Source organism: Syngnathus scovelli, chromosome 20 (genome assembly GCF_024217435.2).
Source record: "Syngnathus scovelli strain Florida chromosome 20, RoL_Ssco_1.2, whole genome shotgun sequence".
NCBI classification, from domain to species: domain Eukaryota; kingdom Metazoa; phylum Chordata; class Actinopteri; order Syngnathiformes; family Syngnathidae; genus Syngnathus; species Syngnathus scovelli.
The window spans coordinates 6,730,001-6,757,614 of NC_090866.1; the positions used below are offsets into that span (position 1 = coordinate 6,730,001).

The following is a 27,614-nucleotide window of genomic DNA, read 5'->3' on the forward strand; positions in this document are numbered from 1 at the left end:
ACTCACTCACTCACTCACTCACTCACTCACTCACTCACTCACTCACTCACTCACTCACTCACTCACTCACTCACTCACTCACACACTCACTCACACTCACTGACACACACACTCACTCACTGACACTCACTCACTCACTCACTCAATCACTCACACACTCACTCTCACACACTCACTCACTCACTCACTCACTCACTCACTCACTCACTCACACTCACTCACTCTCACACACTCACTCACACTCACTCACTCACTCACTCAGTCACTCAGTCACTCAGTCACTCACTCACTCACTCACTCACTCACTCACTCACTCACTCACTCACTCACTCTCACACTCACTCACTCACTCACTCACTCACTCACTCACTCACTCACTCACTCACTCACTCACTCTCACACTCACTCACTCTCACACTCACTCACTCTCACACTTATTCACTCTCTCACACTCACACGCACTCACTCACTTACATTCACTCACTCACTCACTCACTCACTCACTCACTCACTCACTCACTCACTCACTCACTCACTCACTCACTCACTCACTCACTCACTCACTCACTCACTCACTCTCACACTCACTCACTCACACTCACTCACTCACTCTCACACTTATTCACTCTCTCACACTCACTCACTTACATTCACTCACTCACTCACTCACTCACTCACTCACTCACTCACTCACTCACACTCACTCACTCACTCTCACACTCACTCACTCACTCACTCACTTAAGTGCACCTGCGTGAAAAGTTTTAGCTCCTGCAGAACGTGAAAATGCTAAAACTTTTCACGCAGGTGTGTTTAACGAGGGTAACTTGGAAAACATATTGGAACGTGGCCCAGAGTTCTAGAGCTTGACACCTGTGAACTTTGACCACGATATTTCCCTAATAAAGTGGCCTGTTATTAGGTACACTTGAAAATGGCAGTGTACCTAATGGAGTGTCCAAGTGGCATCACAGATCATACAGCTAATCAGAAAGTGGTGGTGAGGGCAGGTGTGGCACTTTTCACTTGCAGTTAAACCAGGGGTGTCGAACTCCAGTCCTCGGGTGCCGCGTTCCAATATGTTTTCCAAGTTACCCTCGTTAAACACACCTGCGTGAAAAGATTTAGCATTTTCACGTTCTGCAGGAGCTAAAACTTTTCACGCAGGTGCACTTAACGAGGTAATCTTGGAAAACATGTTGGAATGCGGCCCCGAGGACTAGAGCTTGAAACCTGTGACCTTTGACCATGATATTTCCCTAATAAAGTGGCCTGTTATTAGGTACACTTGAAAATGGCGGTGTACCTAATGGAGTGTCCAAGTGACTATAGATTAGAAATACATTAAGATACGAAGCAAACTTTATTTAAAGGCTGAAATAACTGCTCGGAATACATTTATCAATAATAATGCATACGAGTGGAAAGCTTCAGTACAAACAAGAGGAGCCAGATTAACAAAAGCAAAACAAATGACACAAACATGTTTAGGTCAGTGAGTTTTGGTTTACTAAGTTTTCCACTTCAAGTGGCAAAAGCGCACCAAGTCTTTCTGGGCTGTGACAGTGAGTACAAGTCACTTACACAAAAGAAAGTGATTATTTTGTACATACAGTAGAAATAAAAAGTTTACACATCCCTGTTAAAACGGAGTTTTCTCTATGTATATGTACGTGTGTGTATGTATGTGTGTGTATGTGTATATATATATATATATATATATATATATATATATATATATATATATATATATATACATATATTGATTGATTGATTGAACTTCCAAATAAGTCAGCAAACATCTGCCATTATTTAAAGAGTTTGGTTGCCCCCCAAATATGTTTCAAGTGTTCTAGTTGGCTTTTCCTGTCATGTTAGATGTTACAAGCCATGTTTCACACAGCGCTTTATCACAACTTCCAAAGATATTAAAAGCAAATAACATCAAATTGAATATATCATGTAACAGTTATGACAGCAAGTGGAGACTAAACATTACCAAGAACTGACAATCCCTTCAAAACTGATGAAAAGACATTCAAGGAGCTGCAGGAATTGGTGTTTGGTTTAGATGACAACGAACCCCCTCTCATCATCTTAATTTGTCTGGGATATAGCATCAAAGTTTTGAAATTATTATGTCACAAAAACCTGCTTTTTGCAGAAGGATGTGTAGACTTTTAATTCCACCGTATACCCACATTAGTATATGAAGACTTGCATTAAAAATTGATTACACCACCCAAGTTGAGGAGGCAGCTAGAATTAAAAAAACAGTAGTGTAATATTAAAGACCATAATAGATTTGAACCATAGTCACTGCCATATAAATAGGATTTTAACAGGCACGGTGGCACTGTTAGGTTTGGCAAAAGAAAGTATTTGAAGGTGTGTTTCTGGAGGGACTCAAAATATTTTTTAGGACTTTGTGGAAAGAAGGTGGTGTGGATAACTATAATGGAAACCTTACAAAATAAATCTGTCCATCAATACACAGTAACCATCACCTTCACTCTACATTGCTCTTGCACGTGTACTAAGCCAACGCAAAACACTATTTGCTGAGTTTACGTGCCGGAAAATTGGGTCCAAAATTTATAGTCTGGAACCCAGTTGGTGTAAGTAACTGTAAGTAACAACAATTCCTTCCTTCCTTCAAATCATTGCCACGAGCCCACTCCAAAGTAAAAACTTGAAACTGTACAGAAAACAACGGGGAAACAAACGAACTGCTTGTCACACACTTGATTCGGTAATCGAAAAAGAACTTGCACAATAAAACTTTGATTGGTGCGGCTGAGTGGTTTTAAGAGGAGCCATGATTGTTGGGAGGCTTGGAGGGAGTTTCCTCTGATGGTGCTTCACTGGAGATTCCGGTGTCTCCATTTTCTGTCCCGTTGTTCAGCAACATACTTGCTAGACCTGCTGGAAGGTATAAAACACAGAATTTCAAAAATTGTTTAAAATGTTGTACAGTAGCAGCAGTCATTTGGCAAATAGCAATAAATTCTTCTTCAAAAAAAAAAGGAATTGAAGCTTTTTAATAACTAAAGAAAAAAATCATGACTGGTGAATTTTTAATTGCTAAACAACTTTGCAAAGAAAAGCCGTGCTAGCTTAATGCTAATGAGTTGTGATTTAACATGTTCATTATCCTTTGCGTAGAACAATTAGTGCCGTACTGATGAGCGGAGAGAGGACTTTTGCATTGGATTTCATCAGATTGTGTCATAATGTTCGGGCTAATCGGTGAATGTGAATGTATACCCTGTAATGATGGTGCTGTCGAGTTGCCTCTAGGTGGCGCTGTACTGTTTTCCTCGAGCTCATCCAGATAGAGTCTGTAGCGATGTCCGTTGTCGTCTTCATACTCCACATTCTCATCATCGCTGTCCACCTCTGGAGCCACGTACACTACTTCAAACTCAATTTGTCCTGACTGGTACAAACGAAGAAGACAATGAAAACCTCCCGATGTGCGAGCATGTTAATTGTGTGTATAAAGTACTTGTTGGGAGAGAATGGTGACTGCCTCCTTGTGTTTAGCATCACGCAGATTGATGCTGTTGACAGCCAAAATGGCGTCTCCAACATGCAAGCCTCCACATCTGTCGGCTGGCTGGGTTGGGTGGATCTCTGAGATGAGAATAGGAACACCATGCTCTTTTCCTCCCTGAGAACACGCAAAAACCCAGTGGAAAAATTCACGTTCTCCGAGGCCATCCAAGTACTAATGTTACTTTATTATTAATTTTATTTTAAATTAATACAAATCAAGTGCTTTGAGCGCTCACCGTGATGGAGATGCCCAAACCCTCATGGTCTTCTTTGACAAGTGACACTTTCCTGATAGGACCCACTCCCTGGGTTTTCTTCAACAAGTCTGGAGCCTACATCAATAGCAAAGAAATAAGCTCCAGGAACATGAACGTTTTCACATCAGGTTTTTATTTTGACACCCACGTGCCCAACAGGTGAGGGAAGCGGTTTCTTGGGATCGTTGCGCCCCTTGCATGCTCGGATGACGGTTTTGTGGCGGTGAAGATGGATCTCAGCCTCTAGTTGGTTCCACAGCTTGTCGTGTGCCGGCCCTTTCATGTCACGGCCCAGTAACTGGATTTGCTGCACCCTAGGAGGAACACAATCATTTTCTCGATGTAAACCTCCAAGACATGGGGACCAAGGTAAGGTAAGGCTACTAAAACAATAAGCAATAAATATTGTTCTAGAAGCAGTACTTTGAAAGTATTCAAGTTAATTCAATACCTGCCAGCAAGTTCCTTGTCCAAATATTTGGCAGCCAGTCGAGCACCGTACACTTCAGCTTGAAGTACTGCCATGTGTCGACGGAGCGCCTCATTTTCTTTCTTATAAAGTCTCATGTCAGCCTCAAGCTTTGCCTCTGCAAATTTCTCCCTCTTGCTGGCCTCCAATTCATGTTGCTGCAATGGAAACATCCCATGTAAACACCACAAGCAAAAAATATTAAAAATTCAATCTTCAATACTGACAATATTTGCAAAACGGCGATCTGTTTCTGCTACTACAACAACTAAAACGACAAAGACATGCAGGCGAACTTACCATGTGCTCCATTGTTGGGGCAGGCTTTAGCAGAAAAGAGGCAGCAGAAGAAGAGAAAGAAGTCACAGATTAGAGAAATGAATGATACCAGCACCAGAGGTAGTTAATGTTATTCAATAAAATCATAAAATTTAGGATCTTATCAGCAGTGAAGAAAGCATCAGATTTCATAATGCAGAAGAAACAGAAAAGTTAAAAGGATGTGAGAAGCCCAATCGAGTAGAGTGCCAAAAGATGTGCAAGGAAATCTTGTGATGGCTGTTAAAGTGCTTTTTATAATTATCAACTTAAAAATGAGGACACCTAGTTTTCTCCATTGACTTACGAGTCTGTCTTTGATGGATTCAGAGTCTGGAACTTGGCCCTCCTTTGCATGGAGCTGTAGTTGGAGAGCATGAAGCTGCAGTAATTGGTCGTGGACTTCTCTCTCCACAACCGCCCGCTCAGCCTTGGCATCGCTTAGCTCAGAGCGAAGATCTAAAAGTTGGGCCTGGAAAGATGGAGAAGGTGAGGGACAGCCATTTTGTATTGCCACTATATGAGTTTGAATACATTGATATCTCTGATGCGTTTTCACATTATTTTCTGTCGCTGTGGTCAAAATACCAGTGTGTAAAAATTAAATTCTAGATTTTCAACTCGAATTCATCAGCATCATGTTGTCAGAATCATGGACGATAAATCTAAGATAAGTAAATGGCGATTTATGATACCGAGATAATCTGCTCTGAATGTTGAAAACAAACTTTCAACCTCAGTGCAACTGTGACGTCCTAAAAATAGATTTTAAAAAAAAGGATACTGGTAAAAGTGAATAGATGAACGGTCAAGTACTAACCTCCAGTTTATGGTTAAGTTGGAAAACAGTCTGGGATTTGTGGCACAACTGAGCAAAGCACGAGCTAAGGCTGGTCATCTTCTGCCGACCCTCGTACGTAATGTCCACTTGGTCTGGGTCTATTTCCCCAAGCAGTAGGTCCACGTCCACAAAAGCTTTGTCAAACTCCTTCTCAAGCACTTCTAGCCAGCGAAACATTGACATACTGGAGCTGAGGGCCGAGTTGTGGCCCACCGGAGAACATCCAGCAGAGGCGGACATGGCGAAAACACAGCAAACGTTGACGCTAGGTCACTAGCTACACAACGTAAGCTTGCTTTGACGATGACAAATCTTTGTGGAACCTTGTCGCTTTTAAATCATTAAATAATATTAAAATCCCAGTGACGTAATGATATGAAAATCAAAGACAAGAATTATATGACGCTATATTTTTGGGATGAAAGTCACTGCTGACCAGGAAGTCCCTCATCATCAGCCATCCGAAGCGACTACTCAGGTCTGGGCCGTCTGTGATAGCTCAGGGCAAAGTAATAGATTGTCGATCGATTACTTATGAGCCAAAGTGTCAAAAGTAACCCGAAGAATTGGTTGCGTTGCCGTTCTTGCTTTAATTAGGTCTTTAAAATGGCTGCACAAACATTTTAGACATTTTGTTTGGAGCACACTAGTAAAATACATTATCTGAATTGCATTGACTTCACTTTGTGTAATTCTGATTCAATTGCACAATCCCTGCCACAAAGTGCAATATATTACAAAAATAATCATTTTTTTTCCCCAGAAGCAAGCGTAACAATGTATTTATCATGTCTCTTCAGTATAGGGTGAGTCACTATAACGTTTCCTCTTCGTATTATCTTCTTGGTGCTCTTCTATGTGTCCTGGAAGAGGAGGTATCTCAGGGAAGCTCTGCCCCTGCCCAAGAACCTGTCTGACTGTCATATTAATCCTGGAGCTATGGATGTACCTAGAGCAGACAGTCCAGTCCTCCTCGGACACTTGCTCCACAACGGCACCGCCCTCCCAGCTGCAATGCCCGGGTTCGAGAGCTGCCACTTCCAGGTTGGCCGGAACAATGCGAGGTACGGCGTGGTAAAGGAGGCGGCTCTGCCCTGACATGATCATCACATCGCCGCTGTGCATGTACATGGCGGTGGGGGTGTCTTGTCTGTGAGTGCCACCCAGGAGGAAAATCGCTGACTGGCCAAAACTGATAAAGAAACGTGAATCATTTTACTTTACTACAAATAAAACACTATCTTGTTTTCATTTAACTCCACTCCCATACCTGAAAGACAACAGTGGGCGGCTATGATCTAATTCGGATTCATCCACGTGGATTCCTAAAGAGGAATCCGACCTGTAGTAATTGAGGATTCCAGCTTCAGCATTGAAGCCTGTGAAGCCGCAAGCAGTTGCTATTTGGGAAGACAGAAGGTGGAGCTCACTTGGGAATGGAGTGTAGTGATTTGCAGAGTAAGTCTATGGAGAACCAATAAGTTCACACAGAAAGCAGCTTCAGTATAATTATTGTTACATTGTTATTCTACATCAAAGTTGAATGTGTAGAATAAATTGATAATTATTTAATGAACAAATAAATCATCCACGTTCACAACTTGGGTTACCTTGCTATTCCAGTTGTAATGATAACCCAAGGTGACCCAACGGAGCCTCTCCAGAAGAGTTCTAGGCTCTCTTTTTCCAACAGAAGGACAACTGGAGGATATTTAAATATGCTGTCATAATCATGCTACTCGAAAATGTGTCATTGTGGTCCAAAAGCTGTATATTTATTACTTGGAAATGCAAGATTTTAATTTTTATAAAATGACAACAATAAAGTAAACTACTTTAAACACGCGTGCAGCATTACTTTTAAATAGATGCAGAGATAGACAGGTAAACTTGCCTCACCTGAGGTTGGGTACACTCTTGGTCCAGATATCCTGAGTGTCAGTGGGAGACATGTGCATGTCCAGGTTGCAGACATTTGGCTTCTGAGGGTAAGTCTTCAAACATTGTCGAACCCAGAAGGGCTGGGAGCCGCGACGAAACGGGTTAGTGATGAAGATGAACCCTGAAGAACAATACAAAACAATAAGCAAACATTGTCATGATCTTTACGTTGTAGTCATTACCTGGGTAGCCCTGCAGGTTGAAAGCTTTCCAGTCTTGGACAGGATGTAATCCAACCTTGGCAGCATCACTATCACGCACAGCAGCTGAATCTAGTTTCACTGGAAATATCTGCCACATATACACTCAGAATTCAGTCTAATATTCCGCTTTTTCTAAAAATAAACTCTTCATGTATGCAAGGTATATGATAATTATGAATCTCACATTTCAATTTACAGTAGACATATTGGTGACGAAGAAAATGTCTGCAATGACGTTTACTATTGCAGGACTACAAATTAGTGTAAAAATAATGTTTGATAAGATAAATTCAGACAGTTCCTTATTTTATTTTGATTAATTAATAAGTCTTCAAGGTAGTGTTAGTAGACACATGCCTCGCGTGAGAAATGCAGTTTTCAGGCTGTATTGGCATTTGCTTCACCTTGTCATTTGTCACACATTTGGAAAAATCAATAACATCGTTGAAATCCGGCGGAGGGGTTCTGCGCTTATACAACTTAAATATTTTTCTAAAAGCATCCTCTCCGGTTTCCACCACGGACGCCGCCATCTTGGCCATGTCTAGTCCCACTGTCCTACGTCAGACGACGGTGCAGGGACTGCCGTCTGGTGGTCGGGAGGTGCAATGATCAGGACTCACACGTATCTGCTACAGAGCATTTCTTAAACAAAAGATGCCGATCACACTCCAAAGACTAAAACACTAAATAGACTGATTTGATGCTTGAATTTTTTAATTTTTAACAATAAAAAAAAAAAACCTAACCAATGTCTAACCGGAAGTTGCACATTACTTCCTAGGTCAAACTGTCGATTCAGGTGAAAACATGGCGGCGCCGGCTAAAAAAGTGTTAGAGCTTTTTGTATCCAAAGTTCCATGGACGGTTGCTAGCAGTGAGTTGTTTTATTTTAAATTTAAATATATGATTTATGTTATGTGGTAGTTGTAAGTGTGTGTCCGTTCACTGAACGTTTAATGCGTTTATCACCTTTTGTCACCTCTACTTCTAGCTAACATGTATTGACTTGTGTTTCAGAGGAGATGAAGGAGTACTTTGGCCAGTTTGGACAAGTTAAAAGGTGTCTACTTCTATTTGTAAGTAGCCCCATAGACGAGTCACCTGTAGGACATCTCAGGTCTATTTTTTTTTTTAAATTTCCTACACGACCTATTTTGTAACAGGATAAAGACACAGGGTTCCACAGAGGATTCTGTTGGGTGGGATTCAGCACCGAGGAGGGACTGAACAACGCACTGCAGAAAGAGCCACACATCCTGGAGGGAGCAAAGGTAAAGTGCATCATACATCATGTGCTTATTATAGGTTTGGATATATAATGTCGGTTATTTATGCATTCTGTATATAATAATGTGGATTATTATTGTTTATATCCCAATATGAAACCCAAACGGTTGCAATATTTGTTTAGATCAGAGCTTTAAGTCAGTGTGTTCCAAACCCCCACACATTCTGCAAACTGAAGAGACCTGTTTAATATCCAAAGGATCAATTTGACCTCCAAACTTAATGTATTTTCAGCTTCACGTTCAGAAGAACCGGCGGCCATTTTCTGCACGGAAATAAAATAAAAATGACGGAATTGTCTCCCAGTGATCGCCCAGAAATGTCCATTTATGTCTGTCAACATCTGTCCGAGTGTCTCTGAATTCAATTGTGAATTTTTTTTTTTTTTTTCCTGTCATGTCAATGCAACTTATTTCATGTATGACAATAAAAAAAATATTAAAGTCCAATTTGGTAACTGCTTTGGTAATTGGGAAATTCAGCAAGGGAATTATTTTGCTGAACTTAAGTCAGAAGTCACCATTTGAAGACCAAATGCAAGCTTAAGTGCGTCAATGGATGTTTAAAAAAAAAAACTAAGAGGAAATGAAAATAAAATCTTTATTTGGGCTGCAACGTGTATACAGATACACTTAAATCAGTCATTTTGCGGAGGTACTTTTGTGTTATTAAGATGAAATATGGCAGATTTGTTTGTAAATAATACTACAATGGCCCAAATTACAATACAAAAAAAGCAACATTAAATATCTATAAAGAAAAATTCCTATCATGTTTTGTTCTCCCATGAATAAAGCAAAAATATTTACAATTCTTTCAATTCAAACATTGCTACTTCTTTTTTTGATCACGCAAATACTGAGCTTGCAGATAATGATGATATAATTCATGTCTGTATGTTATCACAGTATAAATGTGTCATTAATGACATGGCATTAAAGCTTGGCCTATCCAACACATTGGGCAAGTCACCTTGAGTTTCAAAATCCTATCAAATCCATTATGCAAGGAATTAAAAAAAAACTCTTAAGTCAAATACTAGGCATCTATACAAAACTTGAGACTGTACAGGTAAACCTCTGTAATACAAATTCATGGAAAAATACTTGTGGGTCCTGAGGAAAATAGAAGTTGTACACCTTATTTAGATCCCGTCCATCACAAGGAAGGACAATACAATCATTAAAAGTCAAATCCTAATTGGAGCTAAAAACAAAACAAGTGGTTTTGTGTTACCAAAAGTATAAAAACAAATGTGTATATACAAAAATATATACATCCTACCAAGACTTTCTTTGCAGACATTGTTTTTTGCATTGCATAATATTACATTTTCCTCCCAATTCTGCTTGCAAATACTTCATGATGACATAAGCCCATATTGATTTTTTTTGGTAAAAATTTTGTTAAAATATACTGACGCGCAAAAGATCCCCAATCAAGATGTTTAAAGGAGCCATATCATGCTAAATCTTTTTTTTGACCATTTATACATGTTAATATACTAATTCCTCACCCAAAACACCTAAAGTGATCTTGGGGCATTTCTGCTCACTCTCTAAGCACCAGCCCCAGTCGATCCAAGAAAACGACTGGGTCATCACATTGTGACATCACAAAGTGAGGAGCTACTCCCGTACCACCCTTGCAGACCAAACAGGGCGACTTCCTCAGGGCAGCTGTCCCTTCAACTTGAGTAGCCAAGCGGCTGTTCCAATTTTGATGCATCAAATAAATTATTAAATGTTTACACGTACCATCTGCAGAATGCTCACGTCCTACTTATTGTTGTTTGGTGCAATAAATGATTTTTTTAAATGTCATTTTTAGATGTCCTACTTTGAGAGCAGTCATTGAACACACCTCAAGTCAGCCTACCAAAGTGAGAACTGCGAAGGCGGTTTTTTTTTTTTTTTCCTTCCAGGTTAGATGAATAGCCATCAAAATAATTCCTATTAATTAAAAAATTTGATCACCGTTATGCAAAAGGTAATATATAATAATATACATACACGCCTATAATTATCTGTGGAATGCTTAGAATAGCATGATACCGCTTCTTTAAATTCATTTTTTTGAATGACAATGCAAATCATGATAGAAATGATTGGTGTGTGAGAAATTCTGTGGCAGTAATACCGGCTCAAAAAGTGTCCATCACCACTCCCCTCAGTAGACACGTGGGATGATCCGATAGCGGACCGTTCGGCAGTATTCGTCCCAGGCCGAGCCGTACTTCCTCCTGCAATCGCTCATGTCCCGAGAGTCTCGGTGCACCAGCAGGATGATGAAGTAGATCATGTAGTACCACGGCAACAGGTGACGAAAGCCTACAAAATTGCACGTTATTTTGGGTGTATGTTTGACCAGAAAAAAAACTAATACATATATCTGTGAAAAATATCTTACCGCAAGGTATTGACCAGGCCAGAGCCATTATGAGGTCCCCTAAGTAGTTGGGGTGACGGACGACCCCCCACCAACCAGACACCAGAAGACTTTTTCCTGTCGCTGTGGGAATGGTCCTCAGGTCTGTTTTTTTTTTTTTTTAAATAGCACAAAGGGATAAAAATGGAATCGTGTGTAAACAATTTAACAGTTTGTGAGTCATAATTCATTCAATGTAACTGTATGGCTCCTTTTGGTGTGTGGGACCTGGCCACCAGGGGGCAGTATAATATAGTGACACATGACAGTCACAGAAATAGTTTTCCAGAGAAAAGGTATGTCTGACAACGTTGCACCTTTATTATTATTTAAAGTAATCATAAAAATTATGCTAATTTCCCAAGACTAGCATAGCCCACTTAACATTCCGACAAAAACCTTCAACACTCACATGACAGTTGGGGGTCTGTTGGGTTTCTCCTGAAAGCATTTTTCTCAGAGTTGGATTTTCTGAAGATGTAGAAGCCAATAACTGAAAGAGAGAAATGCAATGGAGAAAGTTTAATTATTAGGCTGATTCCTGCAATACTAAACTTATGAAACTGACGAGTTGAGCTTTCTTCTCACGTTTGAGCAAGACGATGGCAGCGACGGCTGGGAGGCTCAGTTCATTTGGGTGACTGACCAGATAATAGGCCTGCAGGGTATAAGTGAAAGGCACCCACACCAGATCTCCAAAGGCCAGCATGAAGCCAAATCCGTCATGCATCAAATCCATGGTGGTCAAGATGGCCTCCTGAAATGTGTGTTTGACACATTACATTCAACTTATGTTATGATCAGCCATTTCAGTTTCTAGAAAGAATCAAAAATTGAAAATCTTTCTTTTGTGTACCTCATTCCAGAGACCATCCACTACATAGATCAGCTGGAAGGCATTCACCAAAATCATAGCATAGGATGGAGTGGCCAAACCTTGTTGTTGCATCTCTGTCAGCGCGAATGCAAAGTTGATCAAGCACTAAAAAGCAAATGCTCGGTCAGTAGGACATCCGCTAAATTAAATCTGCAAAAAATGGCAATTTAATTGTTGCAATGCTCCAAATGTAATAAAAAATTCCATGTCCACTCACCCAGCCGATCAGTCCTGGACGCATCTCACAGAAGAATTTCAAATCAAAATTTTTAATGCGGGGATTGAGCTCATGTCCCTTGAAGAAGTCATAAATCACATTGCCTGGTAATGGATGAAGAAAATGAATTAATAAGGCAGATAGACAGGACGTGTCTGCTTTTCTTCATCTTGGCCTTACCGGAGCTTCCCCCAAGTGCATGTTGGTCTGGCGGAGCGTAACGGGAGCGGATATACAAGTAGACGCTCAGCAGGACGGAGATGAGGAATGTCGCTACAGCAATTTGCAAGAAGTGGCTGTGGATGTAGGTGAGGTCGATTCCCTGATGGACGGCTGCTGCAACAACTGCAGCACTCATCGCAATGGCAAAGAAACCTGATGGGGGAACAGAAAAGGACACATGAGTAAGTGTCCAATATTACATCAAGACCACCCAGAAGCTTACCGTTGGTTCTGTACTTGAGCCTCTCACCAGATCTCAGTGGCATCCCTTCGCTTAGCTGCAGAGAAAGAAAAAAAAAAAAGGTCAATCATTTAACGCACATAAGGCAACACAGCTTCACGTCATTTGGCTACAGAATTAATCTACCCAAAATAGTGTTTACTAGAAAAGTTTATGACTTTAGTGATGTAAAAGCAACTTATTCTTTTTCTGTGAGCTCAGTATGACTTTTATGAGAATGTGTTTTGAGCGGGAAATAATTTGGTTTAATGCACCTATTTTGTTTTTCTAATTTGTATTTGTAATAGCTGTTTACTAACCTTTCCCACAGGCAGGATATAAAGGAGGACCTGAAATAAGATCCACAGGACAACAAAGCCCAGAGCCTGAGCATCCCAAAAAGTCTCAAGAGGTGGTACAGGGGGTGGGAAGTTGACCAAGCTGGGATCCTCCAAGTTGACTTGGAGAATCACAAAAAGAACCCAGGACGGCAAGAAGAGCAACCAGAAGTATGCCCCTGCAAAATGAGAAAAGCAATGACAATTTTTTTTTAAAAACATCACCAATTGTGAATACCATACAATGACTTACAAATTATTTTCAATTTATATTGAATTGAGCATACAACAAAGATGTGTATTGTTTAATGTCTACACTCTCAATACAAAGTCATGATGTTAAACACGTGGCTTGACATGTTTTGCTGAAATAAGTAGAACATTTTAAATCAACAATGTTTGGATTAGGATTTCAATATACTATGTAGATCAAAAATCTGCATTTAGTGTCTTCAATGGTGTGTGTAAAAAAAGTTAGAAACCACAGTAACATTATACAGTTTAATATAACCACATGAGAGTTGGCGCTCTCTAGCGGTAATAAATTGTACTGCATGATGAAAATGTATCTTAAATTAAAATAGATTAAAAAAAATAATAATTACTTGAAAACAATTAACTATAACTAAACGAGATGAAAGGGGCTGTGTAACTTTTCAAAACTAGCAGATAGCAGATGAAAGGTCAAGAGAGGGCCCTCTTTATTCTCTGTGTTTTGCGACACAAAACACTGACTTCAAATTTACCTGGAGATTAGTATATATAAAAAAAAAAGTAAAGATTCCTCAGTGCATCCAAGAACCTACCAATCTTGCCCCCAAAGTCAAGTTGGGTGGAAAGTCTAGAGACCGTTGCTGCAGGAGCTGTAGCCACTTTGGTATTTTCCAGCAGCTGTTGTGGTTTAGTCTCGCGATCATTCTTCCTGCGACGCAGGTTGTAACGATTCAGGTTCTTCTCAGTTTCTGGCTCCGTCTTTGCTTCAGCCTTAGGATGATAAAAAGCCAGGATTAATTTGATCAGTAATACTAAGCACTTGTACTGTACAAAACAGAGCTGCTATTGCAGTACAGCATTTTAAATTAATTTACAAAACTTAATGTGCCATCCTCACCTGTGCACTCAACTTTTTTTCCACATTATGACAACAGAAAGTAAATCAAGAGCACATAGCGGTATGCCTTGTGACCGGCTGAATGGATCTTGTGAGGGGAGCCTAACTCGACATGGCCCCCCCGAACGTGCATGCATCATGACATTCCATTAGCTCTGCCTTAACTCAAAGCCCATTCACATGCAGAAAAGGAGCACTCCCTAGAACATCAGGGCTTGTGATGATAATTGTCTATGTGACTTGAAAGGCCCCTTATAAATAAAATGTATTATTATTACCCTCATTGGTAAGACATTTTTGACCATAAAGTACAATAAAGAAATTTCAGTGTAATTTATTTCCATCTAAATAGCAATTTAATTGCAGTAGTTTAATAATTCAGTCATTTTGGGTGTAAGTCTATCTACAACAGGGATAGGCCAACGTGGAGAACAGCAACTAAATTTAAGGGAATACAACACGAGGATCATTAAACTGTCAAAAACACTCCTTTTGTGATTACATTAAACTCACCTCATTGACTTTGTTTGCAGTGTTACTTTTCTCTTTGTGTTCATGCTTATTGTTGCTATTGCTCTCAGCCGCCATTGTGGGTTGCTGCTGTTAAACAATGGAGAGAGAGGATTGGAGGGACAAAAAAAAAAAAGACAAATGGAAGCGTGACAGTGGTGTGGTCAGAAATCAGAATCACAGAAAAATCTGTGTAACTGGCTAAAGACTGAATACACCTTTAGGATAATTTTAAGGAATTTTTTTTCTAGAAAGGAATAAAGCGGCTTGGCCTCTTACCAGAGGACTGAGTCGAATTTCAACCATTTCCTTCAACTTTGAATCCCGGCTTGACGGTGGCGTGCTCTCCGTTACTGCCACAGTAGCGTCCGCTGCCGCCGTACGGGAGGAAGAGCGCCGTGTCGTCCTCGCCGGAGACCGGGAGCGGCTGCGACGGCGGCCAGGTGATCGGGAACGAGAGCGGGGCCGTTGCTGGAGACGATAAGGATTCTGGAAACAATAGTAATTATTTCAACATTGAAAAGAAATGCAGATTTATTTATTTTTTTTACTTGCACATGATATAGGGTCAAATAAATGGTGGAAAACTTTTGTAATTATTTTTGTTATCATGATAGTATTGGGACAGGGGTGTGTAAATGTTTTAAATCTACTAAAGTTCTGGTCTTACCCTGATGTCCTGCTCCTTCAGCTCAAGCTCAGTCCCATCCTTGTAGATGACTGTGTACAGATGACTTTCAAGGTCAAAACCTAATACCTTAACTTCATAGTACAGGCTGCTACCAGGCCAGCGGCCCATCACCATGTCCCCTTTTTGGTACTTCAGACTCGGCATTGTCTTCTACAGCAAGAAGAAATTAAAAAAAAAAAAGACAAAGGATGGAAAAGGGAGGGCAATGTTAAAAATGAGGATATAAGCAGTATTTCAAACAACTTTCAACCACTTTGGTATATATATGTCAGCATCATTAGTGACCAGGGAGGCTCAGTGTATTGAAAACCAACTCTAATGCAGAACTGCTGACATGTCTGTCCCTGCTACATTTAACCAGAGCCATGCGTCATTGGTGGAAGGACCATCCAGCCATTTCTAGTAAACAACACTTTGACTGTCACTGTCCTTTATAGCAGTGTGAAGAAAAAATACTTTAACTTGGAACAGAAAATGACAATATAAAGTAATATTACTTCTATTACAATGGGAATGGTTTCATGGTCAAATAATGTGCTTGACATTTAATATTTATTAGTAAACTGTGTAAAGGTAATACACACTGAGGTCTTGAATAAAATTAAACCAAATAATTAACGCAAATAAATAACAGCAGTACTTTTTAAAACTTTGACCAACAAAAATAAAGCTGATTTAATACAAATACTCACTGGCGGGTTGGCTGAGCAGGATTATTAGACTCAGGCAGGGGAAAACAAACTTTGAATTCAGAGAATGACAGGACACACCCTAAGTTAGTTCCTGGGACCGTACTACTGGCTCGTGTCCTGGTCCATATGGGATGCCACTGGTTAATTTGGAATGCAGTTTCCCATCAGATGGCTCAGAGGCCAGGGTGTGTGTGTGTGTGTTGAGTGGGTGGGGTTGGGTAGTGTGGGATGAAGCTTTAAACAGTCACATCCCCTCTGCTGAAAACACAAAACTCGAACTGGTAGCCCCTTTGAAATGCAGCATGTGGATCAGATTGGAGATATACTTTTGCGGGCCAGATAAAATGATGTGGTGGGCTGTATCTGGCCCACGGGCCTTGAGTTTGACACCTGTGCATGACTGTGAAACCATTAAAATATTTAATCATCTTATCACATTTTAAATGTACAACAGATGGATGTATATTTGTGAACTCTGAAATCAAGGATAATAGTTTGCTTATCTATTGTTGAAGTTTGTTGACAAAAAATATGCTGTTATTATTTATGGCATATGTCACATGGGAATTTAGATTTGAGCAATAATCATGATAGTTGACGCACACACGCACACAGTGCGAGAACCCACCCATTCTTGCCGTGGAAAAAAAAAAAAAAGAAAACGTTGCCCGCAAAAGACCTTACAACGCGTGGAGCAGAAACAAAACAAATACCAAGTCGGTCACAACACGCGGTAGCTTTCCAAATTAAAGCGTTTTATCGTGAATTGATAGTGTTTAGTGTGACGTTATAAAGTTGGAACAACGCAATGATGATGATGATGATGATGATGACGAACAGAACAGAACGGCGCGATGAATCAAATAGATGATGATAATGATGTATGTCTCGGAGGGCAATATTAAGTTAAACTAGGTTTCATGCACAGCTTCATAAACCCCCCCAGTGAAACTAAGTCGAGAATCTAGTCGGAGTAACAAAACCTCAGATAACCTCAGCTCATAGCTAGCTGTAGCTAAAGCCAATCTGAAGAGGAAGCGATTTCATTTTAAGCATCACAAACGTAAGTGAAGGATAGTTGCACTTACCACTTGCAGCGATAAATCCAAACAAGGCAAAAACTAGTTAAAAACTCCCCCCCAACAAAGTTACGACTTAACAAATCAATCTTAATATTTAGAAATTGCAAGTCCTCTAACGTCTGACGTAGGCTTGCATCTCCCTCCCTCTTGACAACAGCCACTGGTGACCAGGAAGGCGCGAAGGCGTCTGATTGGCTAGCTCCCCTTCATTTCAAACAGCTTTGCGTTATCTCATTGGTTGTCACGAATTTGCGTTGGGACGCGCGTGCACACGTAAAAAAAAAACACTGCACTGAAGAGAGACTGTACCGTTATTTTTATGGCGTGTGTAAACTGTAAAGATAAACTTGTCTTATTTTCTGTTTCATATTATGTCTATAATTGACAACACAGTAAAATGTACACTGCCATAGTATGTACATTTTGTTTTGCATGCATGAATGATTTTAGTTTTTTTTTTTTTTTTTTTTAGTTATCCAATCCAATAACAGATTATGGTGTTTTCCTGTTTTAAAGTTTAGCCTAACATCGCTGCAAGTCAAACAAAACCTCAACCGAGCTGCAAACGCAGAGCCAGACTTTGGGTGTGTCATGCCTTCAACAACCAATAAACTGCAGGAAGCTTCCTTTCATACTTGCACTGACTTTCAATACTGCCGAAGGCATGCATTACAGATGGCAATAAAATGAACTTTAACCTTTTAATCCCACAATTTTACCATTCACAAATGATTAACAAGTTGTGTCCGAGTGTTTTTAAATGAGTCATTTTGTCAATCATTTTTATTGTGTTGCTAGAATCCTCCACCAGTTATAATAACACTGTCAACATCATCTTGATTTTATGATAAAATTAAAACAAATATGTCTGAGTAGTGTCAAGGACATTAAAAAAGCCTGTAGAAATTTCACACTTTGTGCAATTTTGGGTGTTATATGCTCTTCCTCTTCCTGTTCTTCGCTGAGGTTGAATGTAGGACGCTGTGGCTCAGATGTACTTGCACCGGGGAAGCAATTCAAAATGAAATTCTTCAAGTTTTGTAAGACTACAAATGTAGAAGAGCTAGTGTTGGCCAATCATTTGGTTGCAAAATAGCAGGAAAACAAAAAAAAAAGGGGGGAAACAAACTACACACAGAACCACAGATTAAAATAAATGGTAATAATTATGTATAATAATGACAAATGGACAAAAAATGACTTTCATGTCTTGTATTGCAATTTTATTTAACTTGCTCAAACAAAACAAAATGTTAGCATGTAAGAAAAGACTAATTAACATGAACACAGTATAGTACACAATGTGGATGTTAAAAGAAAAAGTCTGGAAACACAACTTTTGAAACATGCTGTGGCTTCAAGCTTTCAAAAGTTCTTTCAAACTCTACAATTTCTTTCCCTCACATTATAACCAAACAAGTGTTTGCATGATCAAACTGACAAAACCGTATGGACAGAGGCATTCCTAATCCCTATTCCAAATTAGGCAAAAAAAGCAATTTTTTTTTAACACATTTGACTGGCAACAAAATATTAAGATCTCCCCTTAATCCTCATAGGCCGACATTTGATTGTACTTCATAGCGGTAAGAAATAAAAATAAAAAGCCTCAACTTAGTGGAAACAACTAAGCAGATCTTGTTGCACAGATGTTTCCTCGTGAGGAACAGTACCAAGGTCATTAAACTCTCTCCTCAATGGAAAATATACACTATAGAAATACACAACATATGTATTTAATGGACAAATATTATTACTAGTCATCTATTAAATGCAACTTCGGAACAAGGCACAAACCACATGGATTCAACAGAAAGATTGTATGATTTAACTAGTCCAAAAAGTGGATTTTTACAATGCATTTAAGATATGATTCTGTTATTAAAATTCTCCTGACGAGGATGATTGAAAAATAAGCAAGGTGACTTAATTGATTGATTGTTGAGTCCTTTGGTGAAATATAGCCACACTGCAGTTGTGTTTGAGTGTGTCTTGCTTCGTACTAAAGTGCATTAGAATCTTGGTTGTATGTTTATAATGAAACTGAGGATGATGTATTCAAATAGAATTCACACTTGCATGTTTTGGAAGGATAGGGTGGATAAAAAGATCATTTCTGTGATGCTGATTGATTTTAAATGTTCCACTACAAACCCTCAAACAAATTGTTGCATGTTTCAATATCCAAATTAAGACCAAATTATTCCAAGACCAAATATAGAGTCAAACTAAAATAATGACACAAATGTTAAAAAACAAATTAAAATGATAACATTGATGTTATCAGACATTTTTGAGGAAATATTTTCTCAAGTAAAATTTCGGACATTGGATATAAACTGTTATTTTGGATGTAAAAAAAAAAAGTATATAAATATCCATTAACACCACATTGCCCAGTCTTTTGTCACGTACAGCTAAAAGATACCAATTGAACAAATAAAAACTCAGATTATCTTTCCCCATTGTGTGACAAATTTATATTTTAGCTGTACGTAATGTATATTGCATCGCCTAATAATTTCTTGGGAAATTTTGCAACCGTGTTGTGTAATTTGTTGAACATCTACTCTAAATTATTTTTCACAGACTTGTAAGAATTAAATTGAATGCTTGTTGACTAAAATTAGTATAAACATTTTCATAAACTATTTTGGACCATGGCTTTGGATCTCCCATTAATTCCTCAAATATAAGCTTGTAGTGAAAATAAAAATGAAGTCTGATTTTTTTTTTTTTTTTACTTTAAGGCAAATAAAATAATGCAAGCACAGGTGAAAAGACTGAATGGCACATTGACATCTTTGAAGACACCCCACACAAGATTATGCACTCTAGTTTTGTGGAAAAAATTAAAAATAACAGATCATTATGACACAAAGGATACAATATGACAGGATGTTACAGAGAGATCCATGAAATCATGCTTTTCAGTTAGCAAACAAACCACACAGTAATTTCCTTCCCAAAGCGAGCTCTGATAGGCCATACAGAAACATAATTCAAGGGGCTTTACAATAGATGCTACACTTATTGCTTGTAATTAACTTGCGGGAGTGAATGAATTTTCTTGGCAGATTTTTTTTTACCCTTTATAAAGGAAAAAAAAATATTAAACAAAACAGAGAGGAGGGACACAAAGTCCATCTACAGTGTCCATGCTTGACTAGCATGATGGATGTTAGCAAAATAGCACTTTTTGCTAGCTAGATAGCTATCACGGCTGCTATCTGACATGCAGCTTCCCTCACCAAGCAACAGAAAGAAAAGATGTAACCTGACTATGATGATCATGAAGCTACTTGATATGGCCTTTGATCAATAGGCTCAAAACAGATACATGTTTTTCTAAATAATTTCTTCTCTTTTGTACATATTTAGGTTAAAATAGCCATTTGAGGAAGACGAGCTTGACGGTGTCCAGCAGTGGCGGATCGCCCCCATTCGCATTCATTCGCACTTGTTCATTTACTCGCACGCACGCTACTGCTATGGCATTATGGGAAAAGGGGTGGGAGGGAGATTTTCCATCCCTACTTTTTTTCCTGTTTCGTCATAAAACATGCCTTTTGATAGAAAAATCACCAGAATGATTTCTGATTCACTTCCGCACCAAATGAACTTTACAGTATCTTTGAAAAGTTCTTTTTTTTTTCCGTACATTTCCTCATTTAAGGATAAAAATCGACACTTTTTTTTTTTTTTTTTGCATAAAGACATGCGCTTTTCTTTCTGACTGCTGAGTCCTCCAGGGTGCGATGCCCTCAGCGGGAGGGTTGAGGAAAGTGTGAGGAGAAGGAGGAGTTCCATCTATGAGAGTTAAACATCACTCAGGATGATGATGCTCTGCCTCAGGTACTCTCTCAGGTATTCGTGGTTGCTTTCTTCATTGTCATCGCCGCTACTAGGTGGATATCTTGTTCTGGGCGGTCGTACTGTCTACTGTAGTCTTAGAGTGACCCAAATTGGGTTTATGTAGAATTGGATTTGTAGAAGTGGGAATAAGGATCATCTATGCTGTACTGGACCTGCCCAGTTCCTCCCTGATTGCTGGAGACACGAAGAACAATATAAAAATGAGTGCTTTGCCTTAAAAAAAAAAAAAAATAATTCTCCTGCCCTCCTGATATAAAATAAAATTGCAACACTTTATTTCGCTATTAAAGTTCAGCGTAAAAGACAAAAACAGTAAAAGCACAATTTACCATCAATGAGTTCTTCTTTTAGCTTCGACAGCTCTTTCCTCATCTCATCCATAATGTCCTACAGGGATAAAACAGAAGCCATTTGCATTTCCATAAACTCCAAGTGTGATCAATGTCAAACACTTTTGGGATATTCCTGAATTGTCATTAACCTTCAGTTCGCTAACCTGTTTCAATCTGTCATAGTCAACAGCTTCTGTTGGCACTCCGTTGGCACTTAAGGATGCGGTAGGTGTTGGAGTGGATTTAGGTCTGAAAGAGAAGTATGGTAGAGTTAAACTAAACAGAGAGCTCAACTAGGATAGAAACAAGGAGGTCAGAAATCAGCACAGTATTTGTATGCAAATCAAATTAGCAGTGTGTACTTGGTATAATAAATATCACATTAAATTAGGCTATTAAATTAGTGCATCTGATGTGACACTATTTCAACAGACCTTGGCAGGAAAATAAAAACAAATTGTTGTCTCGTCTAAACATTCCTATCAAAATAGTCTCCCGAAATAATTCACATAGTATCCATCTGTGATACCATAATAATAAATAACCAATAAAAAAATTCAAAAAATAATTAAAAATGAAAAATAAATAATGAATAATTAATAAGGGGCCATTGTACGCTGGGTGATGCTTCCGAATTTGACCAGAACTCCATTGCAAAAAAAAAAAAAAAAAAAGTTTCGTATTCCTTTTCAATCCATAAAATGATGGTGTCCTACAAAAAGTGGATGTGGGAAAAACAACACAAAAAAATGGGGGTTCTATATATTGAAAGGTGCTCACGTATTTTTTTTACTGCAAGCGTCACTATTTCATTCACAGGTACATATGAAATAATATATATGATTAAGTATTATTGTAAAACAAAATAGTATGTGTATTTCTATCGATTGGAGGCACATGTCTTGCTTCCAAAAATTGATTTTTTCACCCTTGTGGAAGCTTCCATGCATTTTGATTGGCTAGAATTTACAACATTGCCACAGCATCATCACTTGTAAATATTAAATCCTTTTCAAATCAAAATTAAAAAAAAAATGGTTCCAATGTTGAAGTTGATACTTACAAACACAAATTGTACATGCACACAGGCGTACACTAATACATAATGACGAGCCCTTATCTCTGAATGCCTGCTGGGCCGTACAATGATAATTACTGTGCAGTCTACATGGCACTGGGCGTTCCTCTATATTTAGAGGGAAGGGTGTGCAGAAGTATGTGACGCACATATGGATTTCCCTGTTTTCATTTGAGAGGGAAGCAAGCAGAGCAGCATGCAAAGAAAATCTATATCACACTGGCAGTGGATTAGAAAATGCACACGATGTCATTTTTCAAACAACTGATGAGCAGAGCTGCACTGTAGTTTGGTCATGTAACCACAAATAAATCTGAATTCATTCCAAATGCTTGTATGAAAGGATTAACTGTTTTCCATTAATACCAATTCCATGACAAAACAGGGGAAGGACTTTTAAGAAAAAAAAAAAAAGGTTGTCAAACGCTCACAGGTCCTCAGTCTACCTGTTGGCGGAGTCTGCTGCCATGGGATTTCTCCACGGAGAATCTCGTCTGTGTGAGCAGCAGAGACACTGGCTTAACAAAGAACACCTTAGTATCTACCTGTGTGTCCGCAACCATGTCTGGAGCAGCATTATGTAGTAAAAATAAAAAAATCCTGTCCTATCTGCTTTTGCATACTGCAAGGGGTGGTGTCAAAAAACAAAAATTCAAAAAAAAAAAAAAAAAAATTAACATCAGATAATTGGCCTCATTGTGTCATCTCATGACATGAGCGCATTAAGCCAACATAAGCTTTAGTGAAGCACAAACAAGCACCGGGAAACCCCATCATGCCATTGGACTAAAAGGGACTTATTTATTCTGGTTCTGAAGCATTTTTTTAGACCATATCTACTTAAACAGAAAAAGACTCATATTTGCTTGAGTATAAATGAAATAAAAAAAAAACGCTTAAAAGAAAAAGCTATTAGAATCAAGTGAATGCTGGGAGGGATACAATACCTTCCAATAACTGGTGACTTGCTACCATTCATAGTATTGTTTGTTCTTTCCCATGGCTTTCTGGGCATGTCTGCATGAAAAAAAAACAGAATCGATTAACATATTATTTGAGAGAGAGAGAGAGAGAGCCTGTTGGACTCTTACCTGGCGTGCTACATGCTGACACTTTAGGGGTCGTTGTTATTTCATTCTCCTCCTGATGGACAGACAAGAGAGTCGGATGATCCACACAAAGTCATAGCATACAATTGGAAAAAGATATGATTAGACTTACCGATTTCTGGTCAGGTTCAGGTGAAGACCCCTTCTCAGCAATTCTTCTTCTATAAAAGACAAGATGGTTTCTTTCATTTGTTATTTCCAATACAATGCCACGAACGCACAATTGACCCAAAGCATAAAACAAATTTGGAATTATAAAAACAATTCTTCTAGTACCTTCTAGCCAATAAGGCGCTCATCTCCTCCATGAGCCCACCTCCTCCAGGTAGAGGGCCATTGCCTCTGGACTCCGATTTGGCCCCCGCAGTCCCCAACAAGGCTGCTGCCAGAGCTGCCCCTGCATCATCACTCTAGAAACAAAATACATACAATAACAGCCTTGAGTTTGACACTTATGGCCTACACAATACATGAATAAATACATACTACCGTATTTTCCGCACTATAAGGCGCATCTAAAAACCTCAAATTTTCTCAAAAGATGACAGTGCGCCTTATAATCAGGTGCGCCTTATATATGGACCAATATTGAGCCAGTACAGCAGGTGTGTCCAAAGTCCGGCCCGTTGGCCAAATGTATATATTATATATGGACAAAGCTTTAAAATGGGCCATTCATCGAAGGTGCGCCTTATAATCCGGTGCGCCTTATTTATGGACAAAGATTTAAAATGGGCCATTCATTGAAGGTGCGGAAAATACGGTAATTGTTGTGAACTAGTGCTCACCCTTGACACTTTGCGAAGTTTAGCTCCTGCGAGGGCGGCAGCCAGGCCTGAGACAGGGCGTTCTTCCGCAGGAGAGAAGAGGCCAGGGGGAAGAGGAGGTGCCGGGGGTGGTGTCAAGCCCCCGAGAGGAGGAGGAGGAGGTCCGGGCGGGGAAGAAGGGGTCACAGCCGGGGTCAATGTAGGAGGCAGAGGAGGAGGCGGCGGTGGGGGTGGGTGTCCGGACGGTGTGGTTGGGGTAGCGGCCGGGGTGGCCGCCACAGATGTCACAGTAGAGCCGGGTGGCAAGGGTGGAGGTGGGGGAGGGGTTGGTGTGGTCAACCCCACAGGCTGCACAATGTCTGTTCGTGGGTAAGATGGGGGAGGAGAAACAAAGAGGAGAGCTTAAGGAACAAACTGTTGACCTTTAGTTTACATTGAACGATACGTTTTAAGCACTGTTTGTATGCAAAAAAACTTCATTTAGTCCTTTAAGGGTGTCATGCAAGAGAAAATTGAAAAGTTTATTCTACATGCCATGTTAGTGTGTCAATTCCAAATGTTAGTTGCCCTATGTCGTAATGCAGGCAGTACTGTTCGATATGTAGAGTAAGATCAATATTTCATCAACACATAAAATGTCCAATCTCATCTCATCTTTCGTCATAAACAAAAGCCAGACAAACTTTTAATTTTTTTTGTAAAATGTTATATAATTACATAAGCTATAAGTTGTAGGAGGACAAACTGTACAGGGAAGTATATTGACCGAACAGATGTCGAGAACAAAAAAAAAAGAACAAAAAAAAGGCAGAAGTGATTTGTATTTTGCAACGATGACAGTTATGATGCTCAAAGACCAGACACGTTGCACTTTCTGTGAACTTTCGACAAGCTGGAGCTTTACTTTTAAGCAGACACAGACACACAAAGAGCTCTTGGGAAGACTGACAAAGAAGAAAGACAGCAGCGATGGCTCTACATAGAGGTCCGGTATAGAAAAAGTCACTTCGGAACAAGATAATAGTCACATACGATCATTTTCCAGAAAGAATGGTGAAACGTCAGAGCTCAGGATGAATTATTGTTAGTGTGTGAGTCAAAGGCAGTGAAAGACAGAAAGGCGGTAGAAAGTGGACTAGAAGCCTTACCCTGGGGCTGATCTGAGGACCCTGAATGCAGTTGGTGAGTTTCTTGGCTTGCGTCTGAATCTCCTGGCCCCGTTGGGCCCAAGCTCAGAGGGAGAGTGAGGTGCTCAGCGGAAGCAACTGCAGCAGCAGAGGGCGCTGTGGAGGGAGAGGGCAAACCAGGAGCATGGGATGAGGAGGGGGGAGACGAGACGCACGAAGAAAAATGGGCTGCTGCTGGAGAGGTGAATGGTGGCGGGGTTGGGGGAAGCGGAGGGGTCGGGCAGGCGATGCCCATAGGCTGGTTGTGTGGTAAAATGGTGACCGGGGAAGGTGCGGGAAACATAGGCGGGCCATTGGGAGATGGTGAAGGAGGCTTCTGGGTGAGCGGGGATGGGGCCGCGATGGGGATGAGTGGTCGTGGGCCAGCGGCCTTCCCCGGCGGACTGCTTATCATGACCGGGGGTGACGGCGGCAAGGGAGTGAAGTTGTATGCTGAACACACCACAGACTTGGGCGCGTTGGCAGGGTTGGGGACCGGGGCGGGAGCCGGGGGTGGTGCTTGGGCAAACGCCTGCTGTCTCCTTGGGACGGTGGCGTAGTGGGGAAGGACCGGGTGGAAGGCAGAGCCAAGCGAGGTGGCAAAACGGGAGGCTGAGTGCCTCAAAGGTGGTGTGGGGGGTGTTGCGGAAGAGGATAAAAGGGCCCCTGCAGCTGGATAGGTCAGTGTGGATGGAGATGTCGGTGTGGATGATGTCCTGTTATACTCCTGAGGGGTGGGGCTGTACAGCGTGCTTTCGAATGCTAGTTGCACGGATAATACATGGTGATGGACAATTCAGACAGAACAGAAGGGAAGGCACCGGCGCAGGAAGGAGGCAGCCATCGTGCACACAACAGAAGGACGACAGGTCAGGAGAGAGAGATGGAAGGAGGGTGTGGGGGGGAGGGGGGAAGAGAATGGAGCAGGTGAAGCAAGAAAAAAAAAGGGCACAGCTAAACAACAGTTTGATTCCAGGTTATTTAATGTAATTTCATTTAGCTGAGGTGATGCAGCTTTGTTAGTGGACAGATGCTGAGATAGTGTTGTAGAAAACGGAGTAAATAAAGCTTTGATAGATTTCTTAAGAGCACAAAGTCAAAGACAAACAAGCCAAGGCGAGGGACACAAACAAACTTAATTTACTCCAGTACAAAAACTGTCAACCCTTTTCCATTCCACCTTTCTCCCAGCTAAATGCTCTGACATCTCATGCCTAGCTACATTCACCGTTTTATCCTCGCTGACTAGATTCAGTGGTCATGATGACTTCTACTCCACACACACATTACTTCCTCATCATCCACCCCCCACACACACAATTTTCCTATTCAGTGAGATGATCCTTTTTCTCTTTGCCATAAAAATATTGTCCCATATCTTCCTTATTAACATTCACTTCAAAAAGTCTTTCACTCGTCAATTGTTATGCTCTGAAATATGAATTTAACAGGCAAGATCTACCTGTTACCCATCTCAGGGTCGGCCATTTTGCAATTTGCTGTTGACTTAAAATGGTATCACATTTGCCAGGTCTTAGGTTACAACTCATAACAGCTCACCAGTTTTCTGAAACAAAATGGCCGCCCCCTGAGACGGATAAAAATGTTGCTAAATTCATATTTCACAAATGGAAAATTAATGTTGACTCTTCCGACAACTTTTGTCAATAATATCTCTTCAAGCAAATAAAAAGGTGGTATGTTTACCTCACATTTTCATTTATATACTCTAACCACATTTACAAATGTGCACTAAACAAGTATTCAATTCATTGTAAATGATGATGTCTGACCTTTCTGGACTAAAGCAATCGGTGAAAGAAAATGGCCGATAATGGAATACCTCATCTACTTCGTGCACAACACATGATCAAAACTGAAGCGTGATAAAGTTAGGAACCGAGTAGTAAATAGCAAACCATATTAGACTATAACCTGTAAAAAACAGTGTAACTTTGCATCCTCACTCCACCCCCTTATCTAAAGGCTTTTGCAAGCATTCCTACTAACACACAAACACCC

At 40.1% G+C, this 27,614-nt stretch overlaps 5 protein-coding genes across 17 annotated transcripts in view; 1 reads left to right on the forward strand and 4 right to left on the reverse strand.

The window, feature by feature from the left end:
* Nucleotides 1-1,344: 1,344 nt before the first annotated feature.
* gopc (golgi-associated PDZ and coiled-coil motif containing) lies at nucleotides 1,345-5,913 on the reverse strand. Of its 3 annotated transcripts, none has more exons than XM_049756991.1 (9): nucleotides 5,423-5,913; nucleotides 4,910-5,074; nucleotides 4,585-4,608; nucleotides 4,267-4,442; nucleotides 3,964-4,129; nucleotides 3,795-3,890; nucleotides 3,509-3,673; nucleotides 3,268-3,439; nucleotides 1,345-2,922 (listed from the first exon to the last, which is right to left on the reverse strand). In XM_049756991.1, the coding sequence occupies exons 1-9, from the start codon at nucleotides 5,681-5,683 to the stop codon at nucleotides 2,807-2,809; spliced, it is 1,341 nt and encodes a 446-aa protein (XP_049612948.1). In that variant the 5' UTR covers nucleotides 5,684-5,913; the 3' UTR covers nucleotides 1,345-2,806. The 3 variants fall into 3 exon arrangements, with proteins under 3 accessions (XP_049612948.1, XP_049612947.1, XP_049612949.1); XM_049756990.2 differs by having other exon boundaries at nucleotides 1,345-2,925; nucleotides 5,423-5,911; XM_049756992.2 differs by lacking the exon at nucleotides 4,585-4,608 and having other exon boundaries at nucleotides 1,345-2,925; nucleotides 5,423-5,911.
* Nucleotides 5,914-6,009: 96 nt separating this feature from the next.
* Nucleotides 6,010-8,163, reverse strand: alkbh1 (alkB homolog 1, histone H2A dioxygenase). Its single transcript, XM_049756999.2, has 6 exons — nucleotides 7,992-8,163; nucleotides 7,567-7,675; nucleotides 7,343-7,505; nucleotides 7,054-7,144; nucleotides 6,714-6,907; nucleotides 6,010-6,635 (listed from the first exon to the last, which is right to left on the reverse strand). The coding sequence occupies exons 1-6, from the start codon at nucleotides 8,127-8,129 to the stop codon at nucleotides 6,230-6,232; spliced, it is 1,101 nt and encodes a 366-aa protein (XP_049612956.1). The 5' UTR covers nucleotides 8,130-8,163; the 3' UTR covers nucleotides 6,010-6,229.
* A 143-nt stretch (nucleotides 8,164-8,306) lies between these two features.
* Nucleotides 8,307-9,326, forward strand: slirp (SRA stem-loop interacting RNA binding protein). The gene is made up of 4 exons (XM_049757006.1): nucleotides 8,307-8,464; nucleotides 8,608-8,666; nucleotides 8,754-8,861; nucleotides 9,112-9,326. Exons 1-4 carry the CDS (start codon nucleotides 8,398-8,400, stop codon nucleotides 9,154-9,156), a joined length of 279 nt encoding a protein of 92 aa, XP_049612963.1. The 5' UTR covers nucleotides 8,307-8,397; the 3' UTR covers nucleotides 9,157-9,326.
* A 137-nt stretch (nucleotides 9,327-9,463) lies between these two features.
* lbr (lamin B receptor) lies at nucleotides 9,464-17,438 on the reverse strand. Of its 3 annotated transcripts, XM_049756980.2 has the most exons (15): nucleotides 17,271-17,438; nucleotides 15,470-15,640; nucleotides 15,079-15,288; nucleotides 14,803-14,889; nucleotides 13,985-14,162; nucleotides 13,161-13,357; nucleotides 12,844-12,898; nucleotides 12,579-12,773; nucleotides 12,399-12,502; nucleotides 12,161-12,286; nucleotides 11,893-12,061; nucleotides 11,717-11,797; nucleotides 11,287-11,409; nucleotides 11,017-11,207; nucleotides 9,464-10,829 (listed from the first exon to the last, which is right to left on the reverse strand). In XM_049756980.2, exons 2-14 carry the CDS (start codon nucleotides 15,632-15,634, stop codon nucleotides 11,047-11,049), a joined length of 1,851 nt encoding a protein of 616 aa, XP_049612937.1. In that variant the 5' UTR covers nucleotides 15,635-15,640; nucleotides 17,271-17,438; the 3' UTR covers nucleotides 9,464-10,829; nucleotides 11,017-11,046. The 3 variants fall into 3 exon arrangements, with proteins under 3 accessions (XP_049612937.1, XP_049612938.1, XP_049612936.1); XM_049756981.2 differs by having other exon boundaries at nucleotides 9,464-11,207; nucleotides 14,803-14,886; XM_049756979.2 differs by having other exon boundaries at nucleotides 9,464-11,207.
* Nucleotides 17,439-20,109: 2,671 nt separating this feature from the next.
* Nucleotides 20,110-27,614, reverse strand: part of enah (ENAH actin regulator) — a 45,904-nt gene continuing 38,399 nt past the window's right edge. For 5 of the 9 annotated variants that reach the window (XM_049756972.2, XM_049756971.2, XM_068649355.1 and 2 more), the window contains 10 exons: nucleotides 25,575-25,709; nucleotides 24,448-24,785; nucleotides 23,936-24,069; nucleotides 23,772-23,820; nucleotides 23,642-23,693; nucleotides 23,498-23,567; nucleotides 22,997-23,044; nucleotides 21,637-21,721; nucleotides 21,470-21,527; nucleotides 20,110-21,314 (listed from right to left, as the gene is read on the reverse strand). In XM_049756972.2, coding sequence (XP_049612929.1) covers nucleotides 21,277-21,314; nucleotides 21,470-21,527; nucleotides 21,637-21,721; nucleotides 22,997-23,044; nucleotides 23,498-23,567; nucleotides 23,642-23,693; nucleotides 23,772-23,820; nucleotides 23,936-24,069; nucleotides 24,448-24,785; nucleotides 25,575-25,709 — 1,007 coding nt within the window. In that variant the 3' untranslated portion in view covers nucleotides 20,110-21,276. Of the gene's footprint in view, nucleotides 21,315-21,469; nucleotides 21,528-21,636; nucleotides 21,722-22,996; nucleotides 23,045-23,497; nucleotides 23,568-23,641; nucleotides 23,694-23,771; nucleotides 23,821-23,935; nucleotides 24,070-24,447; nucleotides 24,786-25,574; nucleotides 26,355-27,614 lie in introns of all 9 variants that reach the window. The other 4 variants (XM_049756968.2, XM_049756974.2, XM_068649354.1 and 1 more) reach the window with 4 other exon arrangements.